Source organism: Apis florea, unplaced genomic scaffold (assembly GCF_048593485.1).
Source record: "Apis florea isolate Af1SG1 unplaced genomic scaffold, ASM4859348v1 contig_3733_pilon, whole genome shotgun sequence".
Classification (NCBI taxonomy): domain Eukaryota; kingdom Metazoa; phylum Arthropoda; class Insecta; order Hymenoptera; family Apidae; genus Apis; species Apis florea.
Genome location: NW_028256825.1, coordinates 48,090 through 73,668, shown reverse-complemented (window position 1 = coordinate 73,668; position 25,579 = coordinate 48,090). Strand labels below are relative to the sequence as shown.

The 25,579-nt window shown below is 28.0% G+C and overlaps 1 protein-coding gene across 1 annotated transcript in view; it reads right to left on the bottom strand.

Moving 5' to 3' along the window:
• slow (epidermal growth factor-like protein slowdown) overlaps positions 1-25,579 on the bottom strand; it is a 26,155-nt gene extending 576 nt beyond the window's left edge. Inside the window, exons 1-7 of the mRNA XM_003698386.4 lie at positions 24,871-25,579; positions 3,998-4,057; positions 3,547-3,641; positions 3,265-3,360; positions 1,762-1,887; positions 567-656; positions 375-454 (exon numbers count right to left, since the gene is read on the bottom strand). Of these exons, the coding sequence (XP_003698434.1) occupies positions 375-454; positions 567-656; positions 1,762-1,887; positions 3,265-3,360; positions 3,547-3,641; positions 3,998-4,057; positions 24,871-25,355 (1,032 nt within the window). The 5' untranslated portion in view covers positions 25,356-25,579. The remainder of the gene's footprint in view (positions 1-374; positions 455-566; positions 657-1,761; positions 1,888-3,264; positions 3,361-3,546; positions 3,642-3,997; positions 4,058-24,870) is intronic.

The following is a 25,579-nucleotide window of genomic DNA, read 5'->3' as shown; positions in this document are numbered from 1 at the left end:
TTAGTAAATTATTTTATAAATTTACTTATAGTTTATAAATTTATATATATATATATACTTATTAAATGTATATATATACTTATATGTATACATATGTATAGTTTATATGTACATATTTATAGTTTGTAAATTTTTAAAATTAGTTTCAATATGTTAGAAAATCTATAAATGCGTAGAATTATCTACGCATCTTCCTATTCAAAACTATTGAATTGTTCACGAATTTATGTGATCAATTCACATTCAAAACAATCAAAATAAAATTGTAAAATAAGAAAAAAATTAACCCGTTGCATCCGTTTTTTTTTATCATTGAACGAACGTGCTTCTTCTTTACAAGTTAAATAATATATGATGACTATTGTTCGACATACCTTTTCAAGTTTAGTAAGCCTTTTTAAAATAAACTCATATTCCTGATCGAGATCACCATCAATTACTTCATTTTCTGTATCTGTAATAAAACACTATTACACTACCGTTCAATTATGAAACGTAAAATATTCTTTTATTTATACGCAAATAATAATGAAAATAAAAGAAGAGAAAAATTTGTAATTATGAACCATGTGGTGTGGAAATTGATGGACGTCTTGTTGTTATTCGGGGAAAGTCGTTCTCCAAGTCTCGAGCTTCGAATGCAGTGTTTTCTGTATCTAAAAAAATATATATATATATATATATATTCGTCATTAAAATAAAAATAATCTAATCCAAGCAAATTATTCTTAAAGATAATTTTTTCCAATTTCTGTGCAAAATATTTATTGTTATATTGAATGAGAACATAATGCATCATTGTGATAAATGGCATTTTATTTGATTTTTCAAAAATTTAAAAAAAAAAGTTTTAATTAATTTACTTAATGATTGCTTTAAAAGCATTTTTCTCTTATAGATTTGATTTTGCAGATAATCGAATAAGAATAAATGTGATAAATAGATTTAAATGATTATATGTTTATAATATGCATAAAAATTAGAAAAAAATGTTTATATTAAGTAGTTAGAATAACAAATTTTTTTAATAGAAGCTAATTGATTTCTGATTGATTAGATAAAAAAATAATAATATAATCTTTTTCTTAGAATATTCTTTTATAATATAATTTATAATATGTTTCTATTGTTTATTATCATTTATAGTTAAATGTTTTATTTTAATTGTCCATATTTTATATTCTTAATTATCAATGAAAAAAATTATTATTTTCTCAGATTTTTAGAACGTTCATTGAAATTAACAATTTCTGATACACAATATTTATCACATTCGATATTTTGAATTTCGCAATATCCTGATCATATTTTAAACCAGAATTCATTCAAGCTTAAAATTCATATTACTGTACCATGTTTCATCTATTTTCCAAGACAATTTTGATCGATGTTGAACTTCAATTAAATACCGACGATCATTTTAAATATATCTTACAGAGTCAAACTTCGTGTAAATAGCATTGAAATTCAAGATTAATGAGAATAGATGCAACGAAACATTATCGTTTCTTCGATAAAAATAGCATGATTTTTAAGCCTTATCTAAAATTCCAAAAGTTAGAATTGAGCAGAACAACAAGAAGCTATTTAAAAACTTTTTCATTGGTGTTGCCAACCTGTGTAACGTTTCGTGGACAGCATTTAAATATCAAAATTGATAATTCTTGTTTTTCTGAGTACTCTATTAGTCACTGTCAAGAGATCTCAAAAACGAATTCGTCTTTGAAAGAATAGAATAAAATTTCTTCAACAATTACTTACCGTTCTTTCGACAGGATTGACCGTCTTTTTGTAATTGAAAACCAGGTCTGCAATAGCATTCATAAATTCCGGGTAGGTTTCTGCAAAGTTGATCACAAGGCTTCTCTGTCACGCATTCATCGATGTCTGTAACGTTGGTGGACAAGTTATGTTAATTCATGCAAAAATTAATTGCATAAACGTGACAGCTGCATGATAGTAGTTGATCGCGAAATCTTTCTGTTTCCAATCAAGAATATTACGCAAATTCACTACAATGTAATATTTCATTAATCAAACAAATGTTTCAAAATACATTTGACAATTTTATAAAAATTATTGTAAGAAATTTATTAATCATGAGTTAGTGAATGATAAAAGATAAAAGGATTAATGATATTATTTAGTAAGTTGTTTATTGATTAATAAGATAAATATGAGAAACTGAAAGATTTGTTTTTTTATGAAGCAAGAAGTTTAAAACTCAATATAAATAACTTTTATTTCATTATATATTTTAATTAAAGTGTATTTTGAAAAGAGAAATAGAAAAAAAATTTTTTTTATTTATTATGTTTAATGTTTCATTGAATCATTGCTTAATTGATATTTACAATTGATATTTTAAATAAATTTCATATGTATTAAATATTCCATATGTTTTATAATATCATGAAAGAAAACATCTTTTAACAAGAAATTAATCGCACATAAAATTTCTATTTCTTTAAATCATTCTATTTCTTCTTTCCTTTTTTTTTCTTTTTCAATGTAAAAGAAAAAAAAATATTTTTTAGAGTAGAACATTTTTTAAAGAAATACATGATTAGCTCGTAAAACCCAGGAAGATCTTATCATAATTGAACAACGTGCCGTAGCTATTGTAAATTTCAAGGATATCTTCTTGGGAGGGTTAAAACCTCTCGTAAAGGATTTTTTTATTGAATCAAAAGCGGTTCACTAACACGACTTACCTCGCCCCGATAATTAGAACATCCGCATAGCTTAATGAAATCGCTCGTAAATCTATCGAAAGCAGCCCAGCTGCCGGATACCACAATACGTTCGGCATGGTATTCGCACAATGCTATCGACCTGCGTATCGGTCTACGTCAATTTAATTACGCTTAACGATCTTGGCTACGAGGACGTGCTTCTACCTCGAATATCGATCACGTATATTTTACGATTTAACGGCGCTCGTTGTTTGCCTCGTTAATTTTGTGGAGGCTCGTTTATTTTTATGATATTTCGAACCTAGCCTAGATAAAGAGCAACGAACGAATTGTTGATCACTATTTGAAATTTGGAATTTGAATTTGAGAGTGGGGTGAATTAGAAAATGCTTTGTGTTAACGAATTTTAAATTTACAGTGCATAAATTTCTTCGCATGATACATTTGAATAGCGATAAGTAAATATACAGTCAATAATTATATTTTTTATCTAAAAAAAAGATGAATGAAAAGAAAAAAATATTTTTCATTGCTAATTTAGAATTGACTTATCTGTTCTATATATTACCTGTCTGACACTGGTTGCCTGTAAATCCTTTGGGACATGTGCACTTGCCAGGAGAGGTACACACACCTCTGTTCAAGCATGGGGAAAGGCAAATAGCTAAAAGGTAATTAAATTTAGATTATGTAATATATAATTATTTATTATTTAATAAATAGATATTTATTATTACACCAATCTTTAAAATGTATATATAAGTATTTTAATAATAAAGAATAATTTTATTAAAATTTTATTAAAATTAATAATAAAAAGAAATTATTGTGCTTATGACAATTTACTTACGTTTATTGCATCCAAAACTCAAGTGAGTTGCCTGTGTCCATCCAGGGCAGCATAAGAAAATGGAAGGTGTCTCAATATTAAATATATTAAGATATCTAAAAACAATTGAATATAATTGTTTAATGTATAATTTTATCGTACATTATTATTATAAATAATATTTTTCTTATAGTTATTATAATCTTAAATTTCTTAAAAATCTTAAAATTCTTAGAAGGAGGTAACATTCTTGTAAAAAAAATTTATTGCAATAAATTCTGTTTTGTAAAATTTTTTTATATTAAATTGTTTAAATTAATATAAAAAAATTTTAATTATCTCAGAATTAAAATGTAGTTAATATAGTTTTAATTATTTTGAGTATACACAGAATATTAAATTTTAAAAAAAAAAATTGAGATTCTAAGAATGTTTAATGATAAATATCTCGTTTTAAAAAAATTCACGTTACCTAACTTTTCGATGATGATGAGTAACAGAACTGGGGATCGATCTGGTGCAAACTCGTCTTCTAAAACACAAAGAAATGAGTAATGTATTAATACGAAAAAATATTTTACATACAAAAAAGAAATGATATCTCATACACGTTTGTTACTCAACAAAGATCTTCTTCGCTATATTTTAGAATAGATAAATATTCTAAGCTTTACATTTGTTATCAAAATTTATGCCATCTATACACACTCATTGTCATATGGTGACAAGATGAAATTAAATGATGTTTTGTTTTGATAGCGATCACAGTCTGAAGTCAAATTCGAAACTTTATTTATATGATGTGGAGACGACATGGAACACAAGAAGGATAATTTTGATAATTACATTTAAATTTTGATTCGATATAAATGACGGAGTTTAAAAACAAATTTTTAATTGTAGAAAGAAATTCAAGATGATTATCATTCTGTATCATAAAAAATTATTCGACTACTTCTGTTGTAACTGATCTTCTTTGATAACAGAATTCGATTAATCAATAAATATTCATAATTTTATTTGAAATGATTTCGAATTAATTTTTTCTGATTGCTTGTTTTAAATCAATCATAGAAAATATATATTTATAAATCTTTTTTTATAAATTATTAAAAGCTTTCATTTACATCATCTTGTTACTTTTATCTTCATCCTTAATCTTCTCATTACATTCGAAACAAAGAAGACAAATGTTGTAACATCGAACCGCTATAAGAAGAAGATCCCAGACGATCCTGTCCACTGAAATCGTTGTTTTCTCTTGGCGATTCAGTGTCTTGAGTAGAAATTGCACAAATGAGAGAGGACGGGTCGATTCATTGCGCATGGACGCGCAAGGATCTCGCATAATTGGGCGACGAGAGGTGATTCCACGCGGTGAAACCACTTCGTCATCGTTTGACTCGCAAGAAAATTGCATCTCGGCCTGTCCCTGTCATGTATGTTGAAACGCGACACGACATTTACTGTCGCAACACCGACCACTTGCTTCTCATCGCGAGACGTCTGCTTTTCTTGCCCTATACGCCATTTTGTTCATGGAGAATACACGCCAAGAGCGCGAAGGAATCGTACGAACATAGATTACTTATTGATATGCGTTAAAATTGTCTTGGGGCGATAAGAAGTCTTAATTAAGAAATGAACATCTTGACTACATATTAATTTTCACTTTTTATTGGCAATAAATTATGCATTATTTAATTACGGGAAGAAGTAAATTATGCATATGTTGTATTCGAGATACTTATATTGTCAATCAAAAGTTAAAGATCAGTTAAGTTAGTTAGTTTCATTTGTTACTTGAAGATAAATTAAGAAAAATGATTAATGAGAAAATGCTACTTTAAGAAGAGAAGATAAAAGAGAAAATAAACTATATTTTTGTTAACATAATTGCAGTTTCTTATTAAGAATACTATAAACAATTTTTTAACAATGAATTTTAACAAAGAATATCTAAATTCAGATAGACATTGGTAAAATCTAAAATATAATTATCAACAACTATTCTCTTCCTTAAAGATTTTTATATTCTTCCGGCAGATATGCAGAATAAAATGAGTTTTTAACAACATCTATTAAAGACGAGTCCCATATTTGCCTACAAATTATCTGTGTTTTTAAAGATTAAAGAGATAAAGCGCGACAAGTGATTCAGATTAGTGAATCGTGTGGGTTCCGTCAGACAGATAGTCTGACATTATCTTATTCCCCTTGAATCTATTTCATGGACAGTAATAGAATAGAATTCGCACATGACATATATTGTTTCCGTTAAAATCAACATTTCTTCAAAGAATCGATAAAATGTACAAAAGTAATTCTAATTTATATAAAAAAGCACAAAAAAAATTAAAAATTTAAAGGAAAAGAAAATAAAAATTCTTTTATTTCTTAAACTCAATTTAAATTATAATGAAAATAAAAAAATAAGAAATAATTTTTGCCGTAAAAAAGATATAAACATATCTTTTCTTTAAATTCTTGGATTTTTCAAGGAAGAAGAAATAGAAATTTCTTCTTCGATATAAATATAAAAATAGAATAGAATAGAAGTACTTTTATATTTTTTTTAAGCTCTGTGAGTTCTTAGAGCATTCGATATTCCAAGATCAAGCTAATAAATTATGGATGCTTTCGAACGCCCACGTGGATAATACTCTATTTAACTTTGGACGATGCGATAAGTTTCCGAGCAACGGATGATCACGATGTATTTGCGACAGTACAGATCATTGTAATTCGCAAAAATGTATATTTTCGCTGTCGAGACGAGGTACACATCAAATCGTTTCCATTCCCAGAAAAATACTTTGGAACACGTAGAGACGGAGATTCAGATACGGTTCGGAGGACATTCGCGTGGGAATACTGGTTCGAGTGCTTCGGGTGGCCATACTGAACGTCGTACTGATAACGTCCAACATGGTCGATCCACGACATTGAACGAGAGAAACAAACAAGCTGGATGCACATTCGCGAACGATTTCTGAAAATAACATGTAGTAAATGTACGGTTTACGGATTACGTTGATTTTCTGCTAATGAAACGATTGGCACTACTGGTTTCTGGAGGATGTGGAAAATGTCACTTCTCTAGTAATATATTATTCGTATCATATTATATTCTAAAAATTATTTTCTAAAAATTTGTTCAGAAAGAAAAAAATGCATTTATGAAGTTTTTCTAATATAAGTTATAAACATAGCATCATAGTATGACTTCTAGTGCATAATAATCACTATGGTTTAAAATGCTTTGAAAAAATAAAGTTAATATTTTCATGAAAATATGATCATGAATCCAGAATTCAAGATCACGTTTTATAATCATAACGTAATAAATAATTAAATTCATCTTAACATTATTCTCTGAAATCAAAAATACATGATGATTTAGTGAAAATATTTAGTGAAATAATTAATTTTCGTTCAAAATATTTCTTCATAAAATTAACGAAAAAGTTTGGAAAATCGTGACACCCTATATAACTCTCTAACTAGCATTTCGCTTTTCATTGCACAGGTCTTAAGTTCATCTAATGCGAGTAGTTCTAACGTGTTCTAGGAACTTTCTCCGTTAGCGAAGAACCAGCCAAGGAAGAGAAAAATGGTCAAGAAATATGCGAAGGAGTCGCATGTAATAAAATTAACGTCGATTAGCGATGTCGAGCGGGTGAAGGCGCCGTCGCGTGATACTGCTCGAAAGCTTCTTCGAGGTGATAAATTTTCAATGAATTACCACATATCGACGGCTCGCGTGTCTGTGACTCTCTCTTTTAGATACACTTCCGAAACCTTAACGATGATCTCGCATGTTTTCTGCATCTAGTTGCGCCACAGGAGAATAGAGTTATGGTGATCATTCGTTATTATCCTTGTTCGATTGACTATCTATTGCTCACGACCGATATTTTTACAAGGATAGGTGAATAACATTCCATGAAACTGATTTTTTTTTACATCATTAATATTACACGAAAAATATCAAAAGGAAAGGAAGATTGAAAATATTATATTTGAAAGATCGAATTCATATATTAATTATAGACTTTTTTTTAATAATCATTATTGAAATATTAATATAAAAATTAAATATTAATTTTTCATGTTTTTGAATTCATTTGGATTCAGATAAAACATTAATATTGTTATTTCTATTATTAAAATGAAAAAAGAGATATTAATAATCAACTTTAATTGATGAATGTAATTTTTGAAGATTTAGAATATTGAATTTTAAGATAGATAAAATGAATTTAAGGATATTAAAAATAAATATATTATATATATTATAAATATATAAGTATATATATATATATATATATATATATATATATTAAAAATAAACTAAACATTACTACTACAAGATATAATATTAGAAAATACAATAAACCATAGATACAATATAACATATTATTAGTTTCGAGAATACAACAAACAAAATTAATTACATTGATTTTATGGGAATTGCGAGAAACACGCCAATAACATATCATATACATTAATCAGAATGCTATATATATATATATAACATTATAATTGATACTAACTTGGTACATATATGCCACATGGTATAGTATCAATTAATTTCGTATCTTCGATCGATTTCTAATTGAATCATAAATATTCAATCTCACTTTCCCCCTAGTAATACTCGTAAACTGTGCGCATAATCACAGATATACAAAGTAAATTTTCAGAGCAAAAAGCGTTATCACCACATGCCAGTAAACTGTCTCGTTGTCGCGTTGTCGTGATCGTGACGACACGCTTTGCACGTTCATTGTGATGTCACCAACACTGATAAGCATCGGCACTTTATTATACGATCTTATGAACTTTATACTATTCTTGTCGACGGAAGTGTACGATTCACGTTTCACGATTTCAATTTTCAATGAGTGCAACAAGTATATAAACATTCGAGAAAGATTCATTTGTTTGTTTCAAATGAATAGATTTGAAATCAATTCAATCGAAATTTTTAACTAATTAACTAATTAATTAAATTTGTATATAATGAAAGAATATTCCAATGAATATTAATAAAAATATTTTATTTGTTTCTTTAATTTAGTTTTTACTGAATGAAACAATATGATTTAAAGATATTTTTGATAAAATTTTATATAATGAATATGAATAAATTGTAATTGATTAATTAATAAGGAATAGATGTATATTTCATGATTTTTTAAAAAATTGGTATTTTTTCAATATAGACAGATTAATAAGATACACACAATTCGAAAAAAATTCATTTGAAACAATTTCCAAAACTGTTTTTCTACAGAATGATAGCTCGGTCATTGCCATTTCAAACAGTAACGATCGATCAAGCGAGTCTCCAAGTTCACGACACTTTATATTTCATCGTTACTTGCATACGTCATTCACATTATCCAAGTCTCGTCAATTAATCATGAGGAAATCTGTTCTCGATAGCTTTCTAAAGTCTAAAAGACTCGTTATCGTCACTCCTTAATGAATACTCGGCGACTATGTGATTTATTCCGCTTGTTAAATTATTGTTTTACAAAAACGAAATAAAAAAAGAAAACTCTTGATCAAAGTTATCTTTAATTTAGTTCAATTTATAAACTTACAGCATGAATGTCTATTCAAATTAAATAACATGATCGACACATTTCTTCGATGCTGATTTATATATTGATAACATACATTATCCGCTTGATTTATAAAAGGTTTCATCACAACGATGCAATTTTATCAACAAGTTATTTTAAAATAATCAATTTCTCAAAAATTCAAGCTATTTCTTAATAGATGAATGGATAATCATACACGATGCAATAATTCCGTTCGTTTCTTTTATCTCTTTTTCTGATCGAACACGCGCGTGCAAATCGGAAAAATAAAGCAATGTGGAACGTATGTCGTGCCCTGTCCAGCATGCAAATGCGATAATAATTCCACGGTGTCAATTAACATCGCGCGAGAAGTGAATCGTAACATACAGATGCCATAGAAAAGGTTACTCGTTGAAGGGGCTCACTTGGCAAACGACGAATAATGTTACGACTATCCAGTTAACGATTTGCAGTATATATACATACTTATGATAGTTCTCGCGTAATCAATTCAGTGTATACATGGCTTCTGGAATTAGATTTTGATTGGTGGATTCATAAATAAATAAATTAAATACACAATTGGATTAATATTATTCTACAACTTACAAGTTTTAAGTTAATTTATTAAATGTTTCAAAAGTACATTCTATAAACTGAATTATTGATTAATTGTAAAAATGTAATAACTTGTAATTTGTCAATAATATTAAATATTAGTTGTTAAATATTTTTTATACAACAAATAATTACATTATTAATTGGATATTCAAGTAATTAAATACTTCAATATTTTATTATTATCCTGTCAAATAAATTTACATATAAATATATATATATATATATATATATATATATATATATATATATTAGCCTACCAATATTCATCTATATTGTTAGTATCTTTTTCAAAATTCACACGTTATACAAATATTGATTTTCAACATCCTTGTATGCATCTGTAATAACGTCATCCTTGTATCTGCAAATGATGAGGAGAAAGTAATACTGTCGAGCAACGTCATCAGAAAATAATTTCTATTGGACGTACACATGTGGCCGAAATATTCTTAACAGCTTCTTCTCATCCTCTTTGCTGCGCACTCTCGTTGCAGCGTGGAGACGACGATATTTTTTCCCTCGGTTAACTACACCCGCCATGCATAGCGATGGTTTATCATAAAAGCAAAGAAGTTATTTTCGAGGCTGACAAATGGGTTCAATGTCCTCTCGTTAAATATTTTTCCCTGGTCCCCTTCGACGCCGCAGAAAGAAAAGAAAGTAGTCTTTTTATCGGGCAGTCAAATTTTAAGGATATTGAGCGTGGTGCTCGTTAGTCGTGCCAACTGTTTCTTTTTCCTCTGCCATCCGCCATCGGCTAAACAATCTCACTCCCTTGTATATATTAACGAGAGTTTGCGAAGCGTCAATGTTGAGCCTCATTCAAACAATCCTGTTTGATTTATTCACAATAGTTTCGAAAATTTACTTTCTCGGAATTGTTCAAAAAATAATTTTTGCAATTTTTTGTTTTTTTCTTTCAACTACTGCCTGTTATAATAATATAATTATATTATTATATGTCTATAACTTTTTTTTTCATTTCTATAAATAGTTTATGTTTAAGAATATTTTCTTAAATAGATTGTCTGTTTTTCACCAATTCTTATTTCTTATTTGAGAAAAAAGACTTTAAAATAATATAAAATTTAAACCAAAAATTATACATATTGACAATATTTCTTTTATATTTTTGTAAATTTAAAATATTTTTTAAATATAAATAGAAAAATATGATGAAATTGAATTGACTTAATTAAAATAAATTGTTTATTTTTTAAAAACATTAGTCATAAATTGTACATTAAAATTTAAAAACTTACAAAAATAAATGTTTTTTTTTTAATTTTATTATTTTCTAAATTCTATATAAATATATACATATATAATATATGAAAAAGCAGTAAAAAATAAAAGAAAATATATTATTTTTTAAGCATTATCAATAATTCAATAATATTTTATTATAATGCATATTATAATGCATCTCTAAACCAACATAGATATTTCATTTTGCATCATAGCACGTTATATAATCTTCATAAAATTTGTAATGTTTGCAAAATCGAATCGAAAAATTGTACGGTTCGCAACGTGCTAAATTTTCCGCGAAATTCAAGATCACATAGTATTTCGTGGCTTCTTGAACTATGCTTTACATAAATTAGCAATGTCTTCGATCATATCGACATTGCTTTCTTCTAGTAAAACGATCTTATACTCAGTATATGATATTATCCTAATCGGTCAATTGCCTGTCGCTGTTTGCGATCGATTCCTCCAATTTTTCAACACAGAATACACAATATTGCGACGAAAGCCGCAGGCGGATAGTGCGAACCAACGAGACTTCCAAACTACAAAATTACTTGATGACGGGTTACCAGTTCCCGAAGAAGTAATTACGCGCCTACGCGGTGCCAATAAGTGCTATGCTACTGCTCATCATTCTGCACATGTATCTCCATCGTTATACATCTTTGCATCTTATCATTTTACCATAATAAAAATATAAATCTTTTCAAATATAATATTAAAATTATTTATAGTTTTGGCATTATATTTCATTCAATTTTTCATTTTAAATTTTAAAAAATTAAAAAGATTTAGAGAAATTAAAATAAATTGATATTTTTGAATCTAGTAATTATAAAGGATAATAATTATGGAGCCTTATCTTTAATATGAAATATATATATATATATATATATATACATATATATATATATATATACTAGTAATAAGTAGCAAATAATAAGTTATATTGTTAAAAATATTGAAAAATTATATGAATTAGATTGCAATAATATTATTAAATATTTTAGAAAAAGAAAATGCAATAAAGTCGAGTTATCTAAATTTGATTGTAACAAAATCGAATATTTCAATATTTATTGTTGACATGTGATTTAAATATCGAAAAATTAAATATTTGAAAATTATTATTTAAATATTTCAAGTTTTAATTCTTTTAAATTTCTTTTCTCAGATATTTTAAATGAATATCTGAGATTTAAATTATAGAAATTTAATCTGAGATTTAATTAGAAACTGAAAGCATAATCTATACTGCATAAATAATTTTATAAATATTTCCAGAATAATTTTTTTTAGTAAATCATTTTCATTTATGGCAGATTACGTAATTGTTACATCGAGCTTTCACTTATTCGATTGTAAAACCCGTATTCATATATCGAATGCTATAAGGTTTTATAGGTTTATGTTATGAATTATCGTCTCGCGCTTTCGAGGTTCTACAATGATATATCACTGCAACTGTCATACATGCATAGAATACTCTTACTTCATAGTATATTTCCTCTGACTTCACACAACATTACAAATTTTTCATCGTTTTCACCCGTTATCAAATAAAATCTAAATATCTCTATCGTTCGTTAGAATTCTTATGTTATGACATATCCTACTATTGCTTGCTTTCAATCTATTACTATTTCCTCAATAATATTTTAGAAAACTAGGATAAATTATTCGATGTAGAAAGTCTTGATTATTGACTTGTAAGTCATTTTATTACTTTAACTTTCGAAAATAATATATGATGCTATGAATATGATAATCATCTTATAACGAATATAAAATATTCAAATTTAAAAAGTTCATCAAATTCATCATTATTAAGTAATAGATACAATAATATATAATATTATAAGATTAAATTCTATAAAAATTCAATTAATCGAGCGTTAATAAAAATTTGTTTCCAATAAACGGACATTCACTTAGATTCTCCTCTCCACGATTCTTTCTCAACGAGTAAAATAAGGAGCACCGTTACACCATCGCGCTGCTATCAATTTCTGCGAACGCGCCGATTGCAAATCGTCAGGCATACACCGCGGAATTATCATTTAATGGGAGCCCGCAATAACGCGAATCGTACAGGAAGGAAAGAAAAGGAATCGTCATGAATTATTCAAGCAATCGCAGGAACGTGGAGCAATAGTGCGGTATCGTGCGATCGATACCGCATCGTTCGAACACTTGGCAACGATAAGTCCATTTATGTTGGCTATAAACCGACTCCGGGAATTTTCAAAAAGATCCATCCAAGAAACGACCTTATGGAGCCACGAATTCCTGCCGTGCCACCAAACTGCCTAAGCTGCTTTTTTTGTTTCTTTTTTTTTTCTTTTCTTTTATTTCTGTAATGCCATTTATGGTGGAATATAACCATCAGCTTCGACCACCCCAGGGATCAAAGAACACTATTGGCCTCAACTTTGTTACTCGCGCCATCTACGCTTACCATTTTTGCTGGCAGTTCTCACCTCTTCGCTGTGAACAACAACTAATGGATTTAAACGGAGCGCCCGCCATCCTTCTTCCCGATCAACCTTCCATTCTTTATCTTTTTATAGGAACTTGTTGGGTCTGGTTCATCGGTCACTTTTTATTGGGTATCTTTATCGAGGAATCTTGTACTTTTTTTGACAGGATATAAATCTAAAAAGCGTATTAGAGAAGATCAGGTTTTAGAATAAGAATTAGAAGTGATACTTAATCTGGATAGGAATTGATAAATGTATTTTAGTATTAGTAGATTTATGATTTAGACTAGACATCGAGACATATTATTTATTATTTTATTATTTATTTTTTTATATTTTGTTTTATTTATATTATTTTGAATATTTTTTAAAGAAGAGAGTATAATTTGTAGTGATTATAATAAAGATTATAATCAAGATTATAATAGGGATTTAAGAGAAGTTTTTATCAAATATTTGTTGAATCTTTTCATATAATTTAAATTTAGTATTTTAATATTTTTTCAAATATTTATTTACATTTCAAAATTATATGATTATATATTATATATTGATATATATTGATATATTATATGATTATATATTATACATTATAGCAAAGATAAAAATGTGTAAATTATTGAATTTTAAGAGAAAAAAATTTATAAAATAAAAAAAACATATTATCATTCCATAAACATCGATTATGCTTCATTTTCCACTAATGAATTTTGTGCTATAATATTGAATGTTTATTTCTTTTACATACCATCTGTCGTTGATCTCTGATAGATCATACAATCGCTATAGAAATTGATGCGAAATGCCATCACGTTCAAAATTGTATGTTCGTGATTGCCCTTTGATCGATGAGCATGTAACGTTCACGATGCATGTACTCTTCTAACTACCGATTATACAATTTTATCATGATAAATTTAAAGGCTTATTAAATGCCGTAAATTTATTCAAGCATTGAATTTAATATTGATAATCATGCGAATTTTATTTTTTTTCAATAACCAAAATATATGTTATTTCATGAAGCAAAATCAATCGTTCCATAAACATTTTTGTATTTAATATTCATTTAATAATGTAACAGAGTATTTAAATGTTTTCATAATATTGTTCTAATAATATGTAGTATAAATTATTAAAGAAATTGCTACTTTAAATAAAATTCTGAATAAAATAAATATTGATAATGATATTATCCTTATATCTTCAAGTAGTTTCAAATAATTTAACAAAATTCTGTATTATTGTCTCTTATAATTATTTCGTATTTTGCATCATCAGCGCAACTTTTATAAAGCTTCTTATACAAATATATAATTGTACTTTTATCATCTTGGCGTTAAAATATGATTATATTATTTAGTTCTCCCAATCGAGAGTCATAATTCTTCTTTTTAATTCTTTAAAACAAAATTACTCTTTGAAACATTATAATTATCCACACATTATATTATATTGATACAAAAATATTAATAATTGCAAAAAAAATCAAATTACTTTAATATAAAAGGATATTTTTATTCGCATAATTTTAAAAATATCCATTATAATTTTATATAGACAATTTTATACTAATTCATATTATATAATTAAATTCTGCATGTACTAAATAAACGAAAAAAATAAGCTTTGTTAAATAATTTGGAATAACATCAAAGCCTAGTCAGAATCCCTTCGCACGAGTTGAATGGCCGACGCTGTTATGTTTATCTCAGTTCAGTACGCGCTAACAGAAACGAAAAGAAAGTAAAAGGAGATCCCGCCAGAACATACGTGTAAAAGACGTGCTCTATTTGCATCCGTGGAATGTCATTTCGCGTTGTTCCTTCTTTCTACTTGTTTTGTGGCGAGTCGCGACACGAAACCTTCCCTGGAGGCATTTAAGAGTCTTGCGATGTTCCATTAAGAGGAATGACTGAATCATTTACGAATTCTTTTTGAAAGAAGGACTTGGGCATCTTATAGATGAATATGTAAAGCTACTTGAAAAAATAGGATAATTAAATCTCGATAGTTTATTAAGCATTTTATTATATATTAATAAATATCTCATTATTAAAGAGATATTTATATTTATATTTATATTATATTCATGCTGTAATAATGATACAACTTAAAAATTATTATAGTGAAAAAAAATTTTGAATACTTATAGTTTAATCATAAGAATATCGTATTAAAATGTTAAATTGATATACTATTATTTCAATACTTTATTTTAATACTTTACTATTTTAAAGATTTAACGATTTCAAAATGATTTGAATTTATTCGATTATCATATTATTCCAATATCTAATGAGTACTTAGATTCTTCAATATTGTTCAATATCTTAATATCTCAATATTTATAATCTCTAATATTTTAATGCTTTTTCTTTAAAGATTAAACCAAGTTTTTTTTTTGTTTTAATGTTTTAGAATTTTAATATATCAAAATTTTAATATTTAAGAATTTCAAGACTCTGTATCGTGAAAATTCTAATTTTTGTTGTGGAATTGTTCCGTTTATGAATCAAAGAGGAGAAAATGAACCGTGTATTCATCCATAAAAAAATGAAGTCTCGCTCAAGAGGAAGATACATGACAAAATATGGAACATGGAATCGATAAGAACAATGTACTCTGCTTATTTTGACCTTGATTTGAATTCTCTCAAATGGGCCGTGCTAAAAGAAGACATTGTTGCTCTCGGGCAGAATGCCACGCAGCTCGGCGACTTCCTTGAGATTAGAAGCTGAATCGCTGGAGGAGCGGTATTTGACATTTCGCTCGGCTTCCTAACCGTCAAGTAAGAAAGAAAATACCTCCGGGACGTTTCATTTTTAAACCTCGAGGAATGGTTTTCACGCACGTACGGGGCTTGATATTTTTTCGAGAACCAGACCAACTCGGAAATTGAATATGAATTACGTGCAATGCGTGACCATGTGCGAATGTTTCTACTCTCACGTATGATACGAAACTTCCGATCGAACTTATAACTCTGAATTAAAACTTTTGTGTAAGTATATGTAATTTTAGAATTTATGTGAAAAATTTTATGGGAGAAAAATATCAAAGAATATAGAAGATGTAATAAATAGTTATTGAAATTAATAAATTAATTTATTTTAAATTAAAGTTGTGTTAATAAAGATTTAATAAATTATAATATGTATCTTATGATAGTTATATGTATTATTCAATTTATCAAACAAATAAAAAGAGAAAAATAAAAGAGAATAAAAAGAGAACAAAAAAAATAAATAGAAATTAGGATCTATCATTTAAGATAGTCGCCAACTAAAATTCCATTCGAGAGATCATCTGATTCAAAACTTTTGTCCAATTGGATCGGAATTAAATCGAATACAATTGCGCTGTAAATCCAATCTAATGTGTTTAGAAAACATTGAAACATAAGGATGACAAACAAGGAAGGAAGTGGACGGAATCGGATACTATCATCTCGTGAATCGCTAGCTAGCAGAATTTATTTCGCGTATGGCGCCATAAAGCGCCATGAAAATAGTGGCGAAATTCAATAGATAAAGGAATATTATCGTTGTATTATTCTATTTATTTATTTATTCTCTCTAATCATTCCTTGGCAAATGACCATATAGAAAACTTATCACATTAAAGTGCCACGTGACTTTGATATATATAGTATAGCAATAGATTGTAAATAAAAATATTAGATTTCAAAGAAGATATTTCTTTAACAATTAATTTAGAATTGTATCAAAAAATAAATATCTTTTGAAGTCCTATTTCTAGGATATTTTGCATTCTTTCAAAAAATAAAAAATAAAGTTCTAGGATGTTTTGCTTTAAAGAAATTAAAAAAAAAGCATTAATTCTTTGAATCTCTTTTTTTTTTAAATTCCTTTATAGATATATATCCAATGAAATACATCCAATTTATTATAAATTATCTAAAAAGATATTATCACTTTATTCTTAAATAATTAAAGTATTATAAGTTCAATAACCAGCAATTTCTATATCAATATATTTTCTATCTTATTCATAGTAACATATAAAAAGAAAAGTTGCTGTATCACAGCCGTGTTGCGAATTTATCTTCCGGCTGACGTTCCATTAACTTTTACCACTGCTCTGGTTTCCCTAGCACGCGCCAACCCACGATCTTGTTAAGAACAGAGCCGATTAATTACCAAATATTCAAAATACTAAAGCCGGTTAGTCCAGTTAACAAATGCGTTCGGCAGATCTCCAAATAAACAACAGAGCTTTTAAAACGGAAATCCTCATTGTTACTCAGTGCTCTGCGAAACAAGGAGAAAAAAGAAAAAAATAGATTGAAATAAATACCATTTTTAGTTATTTAAATAGTTTCATGTGAAAAATAAATGGAGAAATATTTGAAATAGAAAAGAAAATGATAAAAAATTTTTTTTTTTAGGAAATTTTCGTTATATTGAAGATTTTAATTTGTTTCAAACAGATAATATTCCGTAAATGTTGAAATAATTATATTGCATTACTTTTGATTTATTTTCGATTTAAAAAAATTATAGTTTCAGGTTTTATCTTTATCTTTTTCATAGAATTCAGGCATCTGTATGAAACGAATTTTGAATCAACTAAGATAATACAATATCTATTTATATTATTTTATATTTTATTCAAAGTAATTGCTAGAAATATCATTCAATTTTACTCGATTCATTTCATATAATATTTTCTTTTCTTTTTTTCTTCTAAAACGAATAATGTTCGCTATTTTCATGTATCAAAGTAATACATTTTTAAGATCTCTTATATCTTCAGAAGAGAACATTTACCAGTATAAAAATAATTATACATTTATATTAATATTTATAAAAATTTATTAAAATATATTCAAAATTAAAAAAAATTTGATGTATAAATTTTTAAATAGCTGATTAGATACGTATGTCAAAAGTGATTAACCAGCCAGTTTGGTTCACATATTTGTTTGTTTAGTTACGGTTCAATAACCATGCAACTATTAATCTCTTCGCCACGAAAGTATCCATAGGGGGAATGTTGCTACGCCGATTGCAGAGTAACGATTATGAAATTGCAAAAGCGGATACGTGACGAATGCGAGCAGTCGTGCATTAACGTAGTCTAGTATTTTAGATGCTTTTCTTTTAAAGAGATTTGCACTATATTATATTTGAAATATGATTATACTGATTGTACAACTAGATACGATTAGGATTAAAGTGTCTCCTTAACGTACAATGTTTTAATCTTTATATATCGATAGTCTCAAATGAACATATTAATTTTTGCTTAATAATTTGTCAATTTAGGTCAAAACGATAATTTTCTAAATTATTATTTTTCTAATTTAAAATATTTAATTTTTTCGGCAAATAAGAATTGAGGAATAATAATAAAAATATTACTATATAAAATAATACTTTTATTTATATTTGTTATATATTTTCTATAACTATCGTTCTTCTTAATTTCAAAAAATTCTATCCTGTTTTTTCAAAAATGATTAAAACTAAATCCCTCTGAAATATGACATAACATGTCCTAAAACTGTGCAACAACACTAATGACTCGACAAACCTTCGAAAAATTCTTTTTAAACCGTATCCACTGTTTTTTCTCTATCACAGTATTGGAAAATGGTAATTGTATTGCAGAAGAACAGTGTCGATTCGAGAGACAAAACAAATGCGCCTCTTGTTTGACAACAACATGCAACGTGTATAACAGTTGCATCTATTTCCACGGCATGGCTCCATCCATTTGTCAATCGATCAATCTGTACGTCGTATACCAACGTAAGAGACGATGGATAATATAGGCAATGTAAACTGTGCAATCATTCCAAGATGTGACATAGCAGGATTATTATCTGGGGTACTTGGAACTGTTCATACATTCATTATTCATATCTCCTTTTATCGACGCCCATCGATCACTCGTGTAAAATGATCAATGCAGGGAACGATAGTTTTATAAAGAGTTAGTGGACCTATTCGTGGAAGATGTTCTAACAAATGACGTTCTCTCTAAAAGTATTTCAATCAATTATTCAATGAGGCGATGCATTTTTGAAAAGAAAATTCAATTCTGAATAAACGATAATTCAACGCTTGCTACACGCATTTTATTAGATAGCGTTTCGAAGTCGATTCAAGTTTGTCCACTCACCAGATTAATGTATCCGACCTCGAATTTCGCTTCTGTATTCTCAACTGAATCACATCGTCAATTTTCGTTGTTTGAATCGCGTTTTAAGTATTATTACAGCGACGGAAATAAAAAAATTTCGTTCGATGATGGCCGATCGATCGTTTCAGACACGTTTATTTTTTTTTGATTTGGTAGATAGATTATGCGAGAATTTTTCGTTCTTCTGATTTCTGGTCTATATAGATACAATAAAACTCCATTTATTTAAACGTTTAGCTAATTAATAACCTGTTAAAATAAATATATTTTTTAAATACAACAATTAAGTAAATATTTCGTTCAAATAATAAGACTTTATATTCTATTGAATGGATTCAATCGATGAGAGTTGATATAATCGAGTATGAATTAAAATTTTATTCCGATAAATGATCTTCAGGTAAATGGAGTTCCTCTGTAATTCGATTGAGAGAATGGAGTATGCAGAAGACAAAAGAAGAAAAATTAAGCAGCGTTGAACAGTAAGCGCGTGCTAAATTATCGCATTCAGGTTAAATAATAACGAAGGAACCGGTATACTATTTCTTTTAGCGTGCGTGCAAGAAGGGATCTTTGTTTCGCACGGACAAAGATGATTGCGTTTATGTGAAACCGATGGATCACATAAATATTTTCATAGATTTTCGCTTTAACGAGTAGTTACTGAAATAATGAGAGATTATCAGATTTGCAAAATTTCGAAAAGTATTTTTCAATCATCAGATGTTTTTAAATATTTTAGAAATAATTTTAAAAGATTTTTTTACATTTTTTCTAAACTAAATAGAATTAATCAATTTATAATATAGGATAAATTATTTAAATAATTAAATATCTATATTATACCTGTTATTGTACAAACAAATTTTTATTGAAACAAATTTTAAACAAATTTATAAAATCAGATTTATCTAAAGTTTTAAAGATATAAGTGTTAAAAATAAATTGTGAATTTAAAATGGTGATATAATTACATCTTTAAGAATAGATTCCAGATCAATCTTTTCTCTAGATTGTGACTTTTAAGAGTAAGAGTCTAACTTTATTAATAGTTATAGAAATATTATATTGAAATTAATTTGATATTATAATTTGAATTTATATAAATTACATTAATTTATAAATTAATATACAAAATATAAAAAATTAATTTTTAAAGAAATTTTAAATTAATTTTTTTATGCATTTCAATTGTTTATTAATTACAATAATATTATTAGTATTTTAAGACTTTGTACTCGTTTAAAAAGTCTTTTTTTTTTAATATTACATTTCATTTATTTAATAAGCCAATTTCGTTCTTAAGAAAACAATTTATGATTATACGCATATCTCCTAATATGGTTAATTCTCATTCAACACTTTTCAGAACTCTCATTACTTTACTAGTAATTTATACTTTATTGAATATATTATTTCTTCAAAAAGATAAAATTTTCGAATATGCGTTGTAAATTAGTCTTTCAAAAATATCGTCAATTTTTTGGTTTTTTCTTTTTGTATCAAGTAGCTTATTTTTATCATAAAATTAAATCTTTTATGTAACCAAATATTTAATATTAAAAGATTGTATTATTATAAAACTTTTTTATATTTTATTATATTTTTCAAATATTCATACTTTATTATTTATATACTTTATTATTTATTTCTTCTAAACTATTATTTAATAAATATTCTATATAATATTTAGTAAACTTTATGTTGCTGCAAAATGTCACAGTCGAAATTTTTATTGATCAAATCAAAGATACAAAAGAATCGCAAAAACACTGAGTTAATATTTTAAGCATCACATATATTTTTCTTCACAACTTTCAAAATCAATATTTAACAAATACCACCAAATTCTATTTGTATCTAATGAATACATGCAACTTTTCTCCTACCTAAACTAAACCCTAAACTTTCCATATTACCATTAAATACACCAAAAACTGAAATGTAAGTTAGTTCCAGTCAGTGCAGTTTCGAAAATTCATTTATGTCATTTTGAAGGCTAATTCAATTAACAAAGTTACATCAGTTCCCTTGCAAATTCATCCATACATTAAACCACTTTCGCATCCATCTCAAAAAGAACCACCAAGATCGTAGCCAGTAAATTACCAAAGTGCAACGCGCATTAACCGCCTCTTAATTTACCAAAAAATCAAGTTGACGCAACATTAGTGACGTTAATGATCGCGTTACCGACATTACGTTCAATTCTTCGTGTTTTCTACACGAAACACATAACTGGCATCGATTATTGTTCACGATAAAGGTTTCAGATGATCGATACGATGATCGTTTTCTTCTAGCGAGTATCGTCGTTATGCACGAGTAATCACGCGATTTAATTGGCGTTCCTCAGTTTTGCTCGAAGCAGCGCGAAACCAATATTATCATGCGAAAACCTTTAAGGCTAGCCGAAGGGAAGCCGCCATCGTCGTGTACCAACAATTCCAATAATTGCACGTGACAGAGGAACGCGTTACGTGCGAGATAATTAATCGGCCGATTAATTAAAACCGGTCAACGAGATTGTCGATTCTTTTGATGAAAGATTAGTATCGATGTATGTGTTAGGAATAAAGTAGAGAAAGTAGATCTAGAATTATCTAAGCGAATTTGCAAAGGTTACTTCAGAAACATGAGTTTTCGATTGTGATGAAATTTAATGTACTGATGTAGATCTATATGTAAATAGAATAATCGTAATTTAAATTTTTGTCATAGATGATCAGTCAATCAATAATTAAAATGCACGTAAACATTTGGTACAATGGAATAGAAAAGTAATGGTAATATAAGTTAAGTTAGATTCCTCGATAAAATCTTTGACAATATTACATTCTCTAATAAATTATCGTAATTTTTATAATTTTAGAAAATATTTTTGTGAAATTTATTTTTAAATTTATCGCGTTATATACATCAATATGTTTGAATTCATGACAATTTATGTATAACACGATTAAGGTGAGAGAAAGAACTAACATTAGTTATAGAAATAACATTAGAGAAAATTGGAATTCTGGTAATTACGAATCGATATTTAGCAATCAAATTGCATTTAATTAACGATTCTATTACTTTGATTGACCAATATCAATATTTTATCATGTATTTATTATGCATTTCATCTTGTTTACATCAATAATTTGTTAATAAGATAAGAAATTATTCGAAACTCTTGTAGAAAAAATATCATATCTAGACAGGTATCTATAAGACAATTATTAAAATATGTTAAATTTAAATGCAAATTAAACTAGTTTTTAATACTAGTTTTTTTTATAAAATGCTCACTATAAATTTATTTGATTTCATATAAATTCACACTTCTATTTTTTTGTCATTTATGAAAAATGTTTGCTGCATTTTTTGTTATCTCGAATATTCATACATCTTTTGAAAAGCACTTTTTCAATTGAATTTTATTCAATTTTAAACAAATTTAATAAAAAATAATAATAATTAGATATCTTTCAGTGACAATTTCAAATCAATATTTATTGTTTCTCTAACTATTAGTACTTTAATATTATCATTTCTAAATATTTTATTCGTATGTATTTTGTGCTTAATAAATTATTTATTTTCCAGAAACTGCAACAATATTTCCAACAAGAAAACGTATGTTATCCTGGTATTCCTACTAAATAGATAAGCGCAATAAAAAATCGCCCACTCTCTACGAGCGAATGTACAAAACCGTGTAACCTTCAGTCGAAGAAATAATCTCCTGGGTGAATCATGGGGAAAATATTTAAGCTGGAAACTGTAGATAAAATACTTGGTATTTTACTTTGTACCAAATACAACATCGTAAAAGTAATTTCTGGCTTCTCCTTCTGAAATTTTAGATCCTATTATAAATTAAAACTACTATTGTATACTATCATATTCTCTTATCACCAACGATTAAATTCCTACGACCAAAACGATTTGGCAAATAAAAAGATTATACCATTCATAAATTAATTAATATTCCATTCATCATTTCACAATTTCAACATCCAAAATAATCACAAATCTTGAAATTACACGTTCGAAAATCCGAAATAAAAAAATGAAAGAAAAGGAAGAAGAACATTTTTTTAATTGGTAAGCGATTAAAGCGAATAAAAATCGAAATGAAAAACGAGTATGGATCACGAATCGATAACAACCGGACAATAAAATTCCGAGAAAGATTACGGACTAGCACTATAAATTATTGTTCCGCGCGCGTCCACTCATTTAAACGCGTGAGTTGCGCTTTGTCCGCCGGATCGTAAAGTTTTCCGCTCGAATTTAACTCCGATTCTTCTCGCTGGCTCGATGCCGGACACCTACGTCCGCGGGCTCGAGGGTGGCGATATACCGTTTTATGCAAAGAGTGAGTGAAGTCAGCCTCACTCGAGTAGCAGGAAGTAGGTGGATCAAGCGAGAAAATTGATCTCCTTCGATCGATTAAGGGAAAATTTAGCGAGCCGTTTTACGTGTGACTTTCGTTTCGTCCGACACAATGGGAAATACAGACCCATTTTATTGCGCAATCCGGTGAAACGTACTTCTTGACCTGCTTCATATTCGCAATACATTTGCTTATGATCGATGCTTCGTATCCATATGCTCATTTTATTATATATTTTAAAACGGAAGCTAGAGAAAGGCTTTTTTCTTTCTTGCATCGGAAAAAAATAAATTGTGAGTATATATTTTTTATGAGAGAATGAATCATTTTTAGGCTTTAATTAATTTATTGGACTTCTCGGTTAAGCCATTATATTGTATGATTGTATCCTATTATAATTTTAGAATGTTTATATTTTTTATTATAATGAAAGTTTGAATGAAGTTTATTGTAAGAATAAGTATGATTATGGATTAATATGATAAATTATTAAATAAAATTAAATTATATAATATTATATAATAAAAATAATGATTTGAAGTAAATCGTTTTAATGAACGTTTATATTAAAGAAATATTGCGCTAATTATGATTTAAAATTATACAAAATAATTATCAGTTATCTCAAATTAATTCCTACAATGACAATTATCAATTACAATCAATCTATCTCAACAAATCTACAATTTAAATACATTCTTTCAGAATTTCTAACATCAATTCACAGTTTATAACATTTTTCTTATTTAGAATAATAAACGAATCGTAAACAATAACGCAAAACTATTAAAACTTACTCATCGAAACACGAACAAATTTCTAAAAAAGCCTAACTCACCCAGGATGATGCTTAGTATAAGTAGCCGCAGTGGTCGTGTGATGCTGATAGCCCTGAGTGACCGCTTCCCTCTGCTGGTGACGATGATTATTGTGATAACCGGCATAAACGATGGCCCTGCTGCCGCTGTATTCCCCAACTGCGCTGAATTTCTCCGGTTTCGAGGTTCGTTGCTCGTGGATACCACGCTGTTCCACGCGATTTCTGGATCCACCGATTATCGAAGGTGCGATCGTTGAGCTGCTTCTTATGGGGAACATATCGTTCCTGCTCCAATTTCTCGCCGTGCTCTGTTGAAAATTCCTATCATCATGACGATCGTGACGAGCTCGAACAAATTTTTCGTGAAACCAGACCGGCCAGATGAGTCTATGATTGGTGAGATCTCGATGATTGTTGTTGGATGACTGTTCGATCGAAGCGATCGTCACGGGTAGAACGAGGAACGCGCACATCAACAAAAGGTTTTTCGATACGAAAGCCATCTCTGGGACAGCTTGTGTTTACTTTGACGATGTCTGATGGTTACAGGTTATAACTGCGACAAATGGATCACATTCTCGATTATTTTGATCGAGGCTAGGTTCGATTGAACGTGCCGCAATGGATACGTCGAACAGGCACGATGGACATCCGGTGCGAAATCGTTCGAAGGCAACCAAGAGCACTACTGAACGAGACACACGGAGTAGGCCCCACGTGCTTGAAC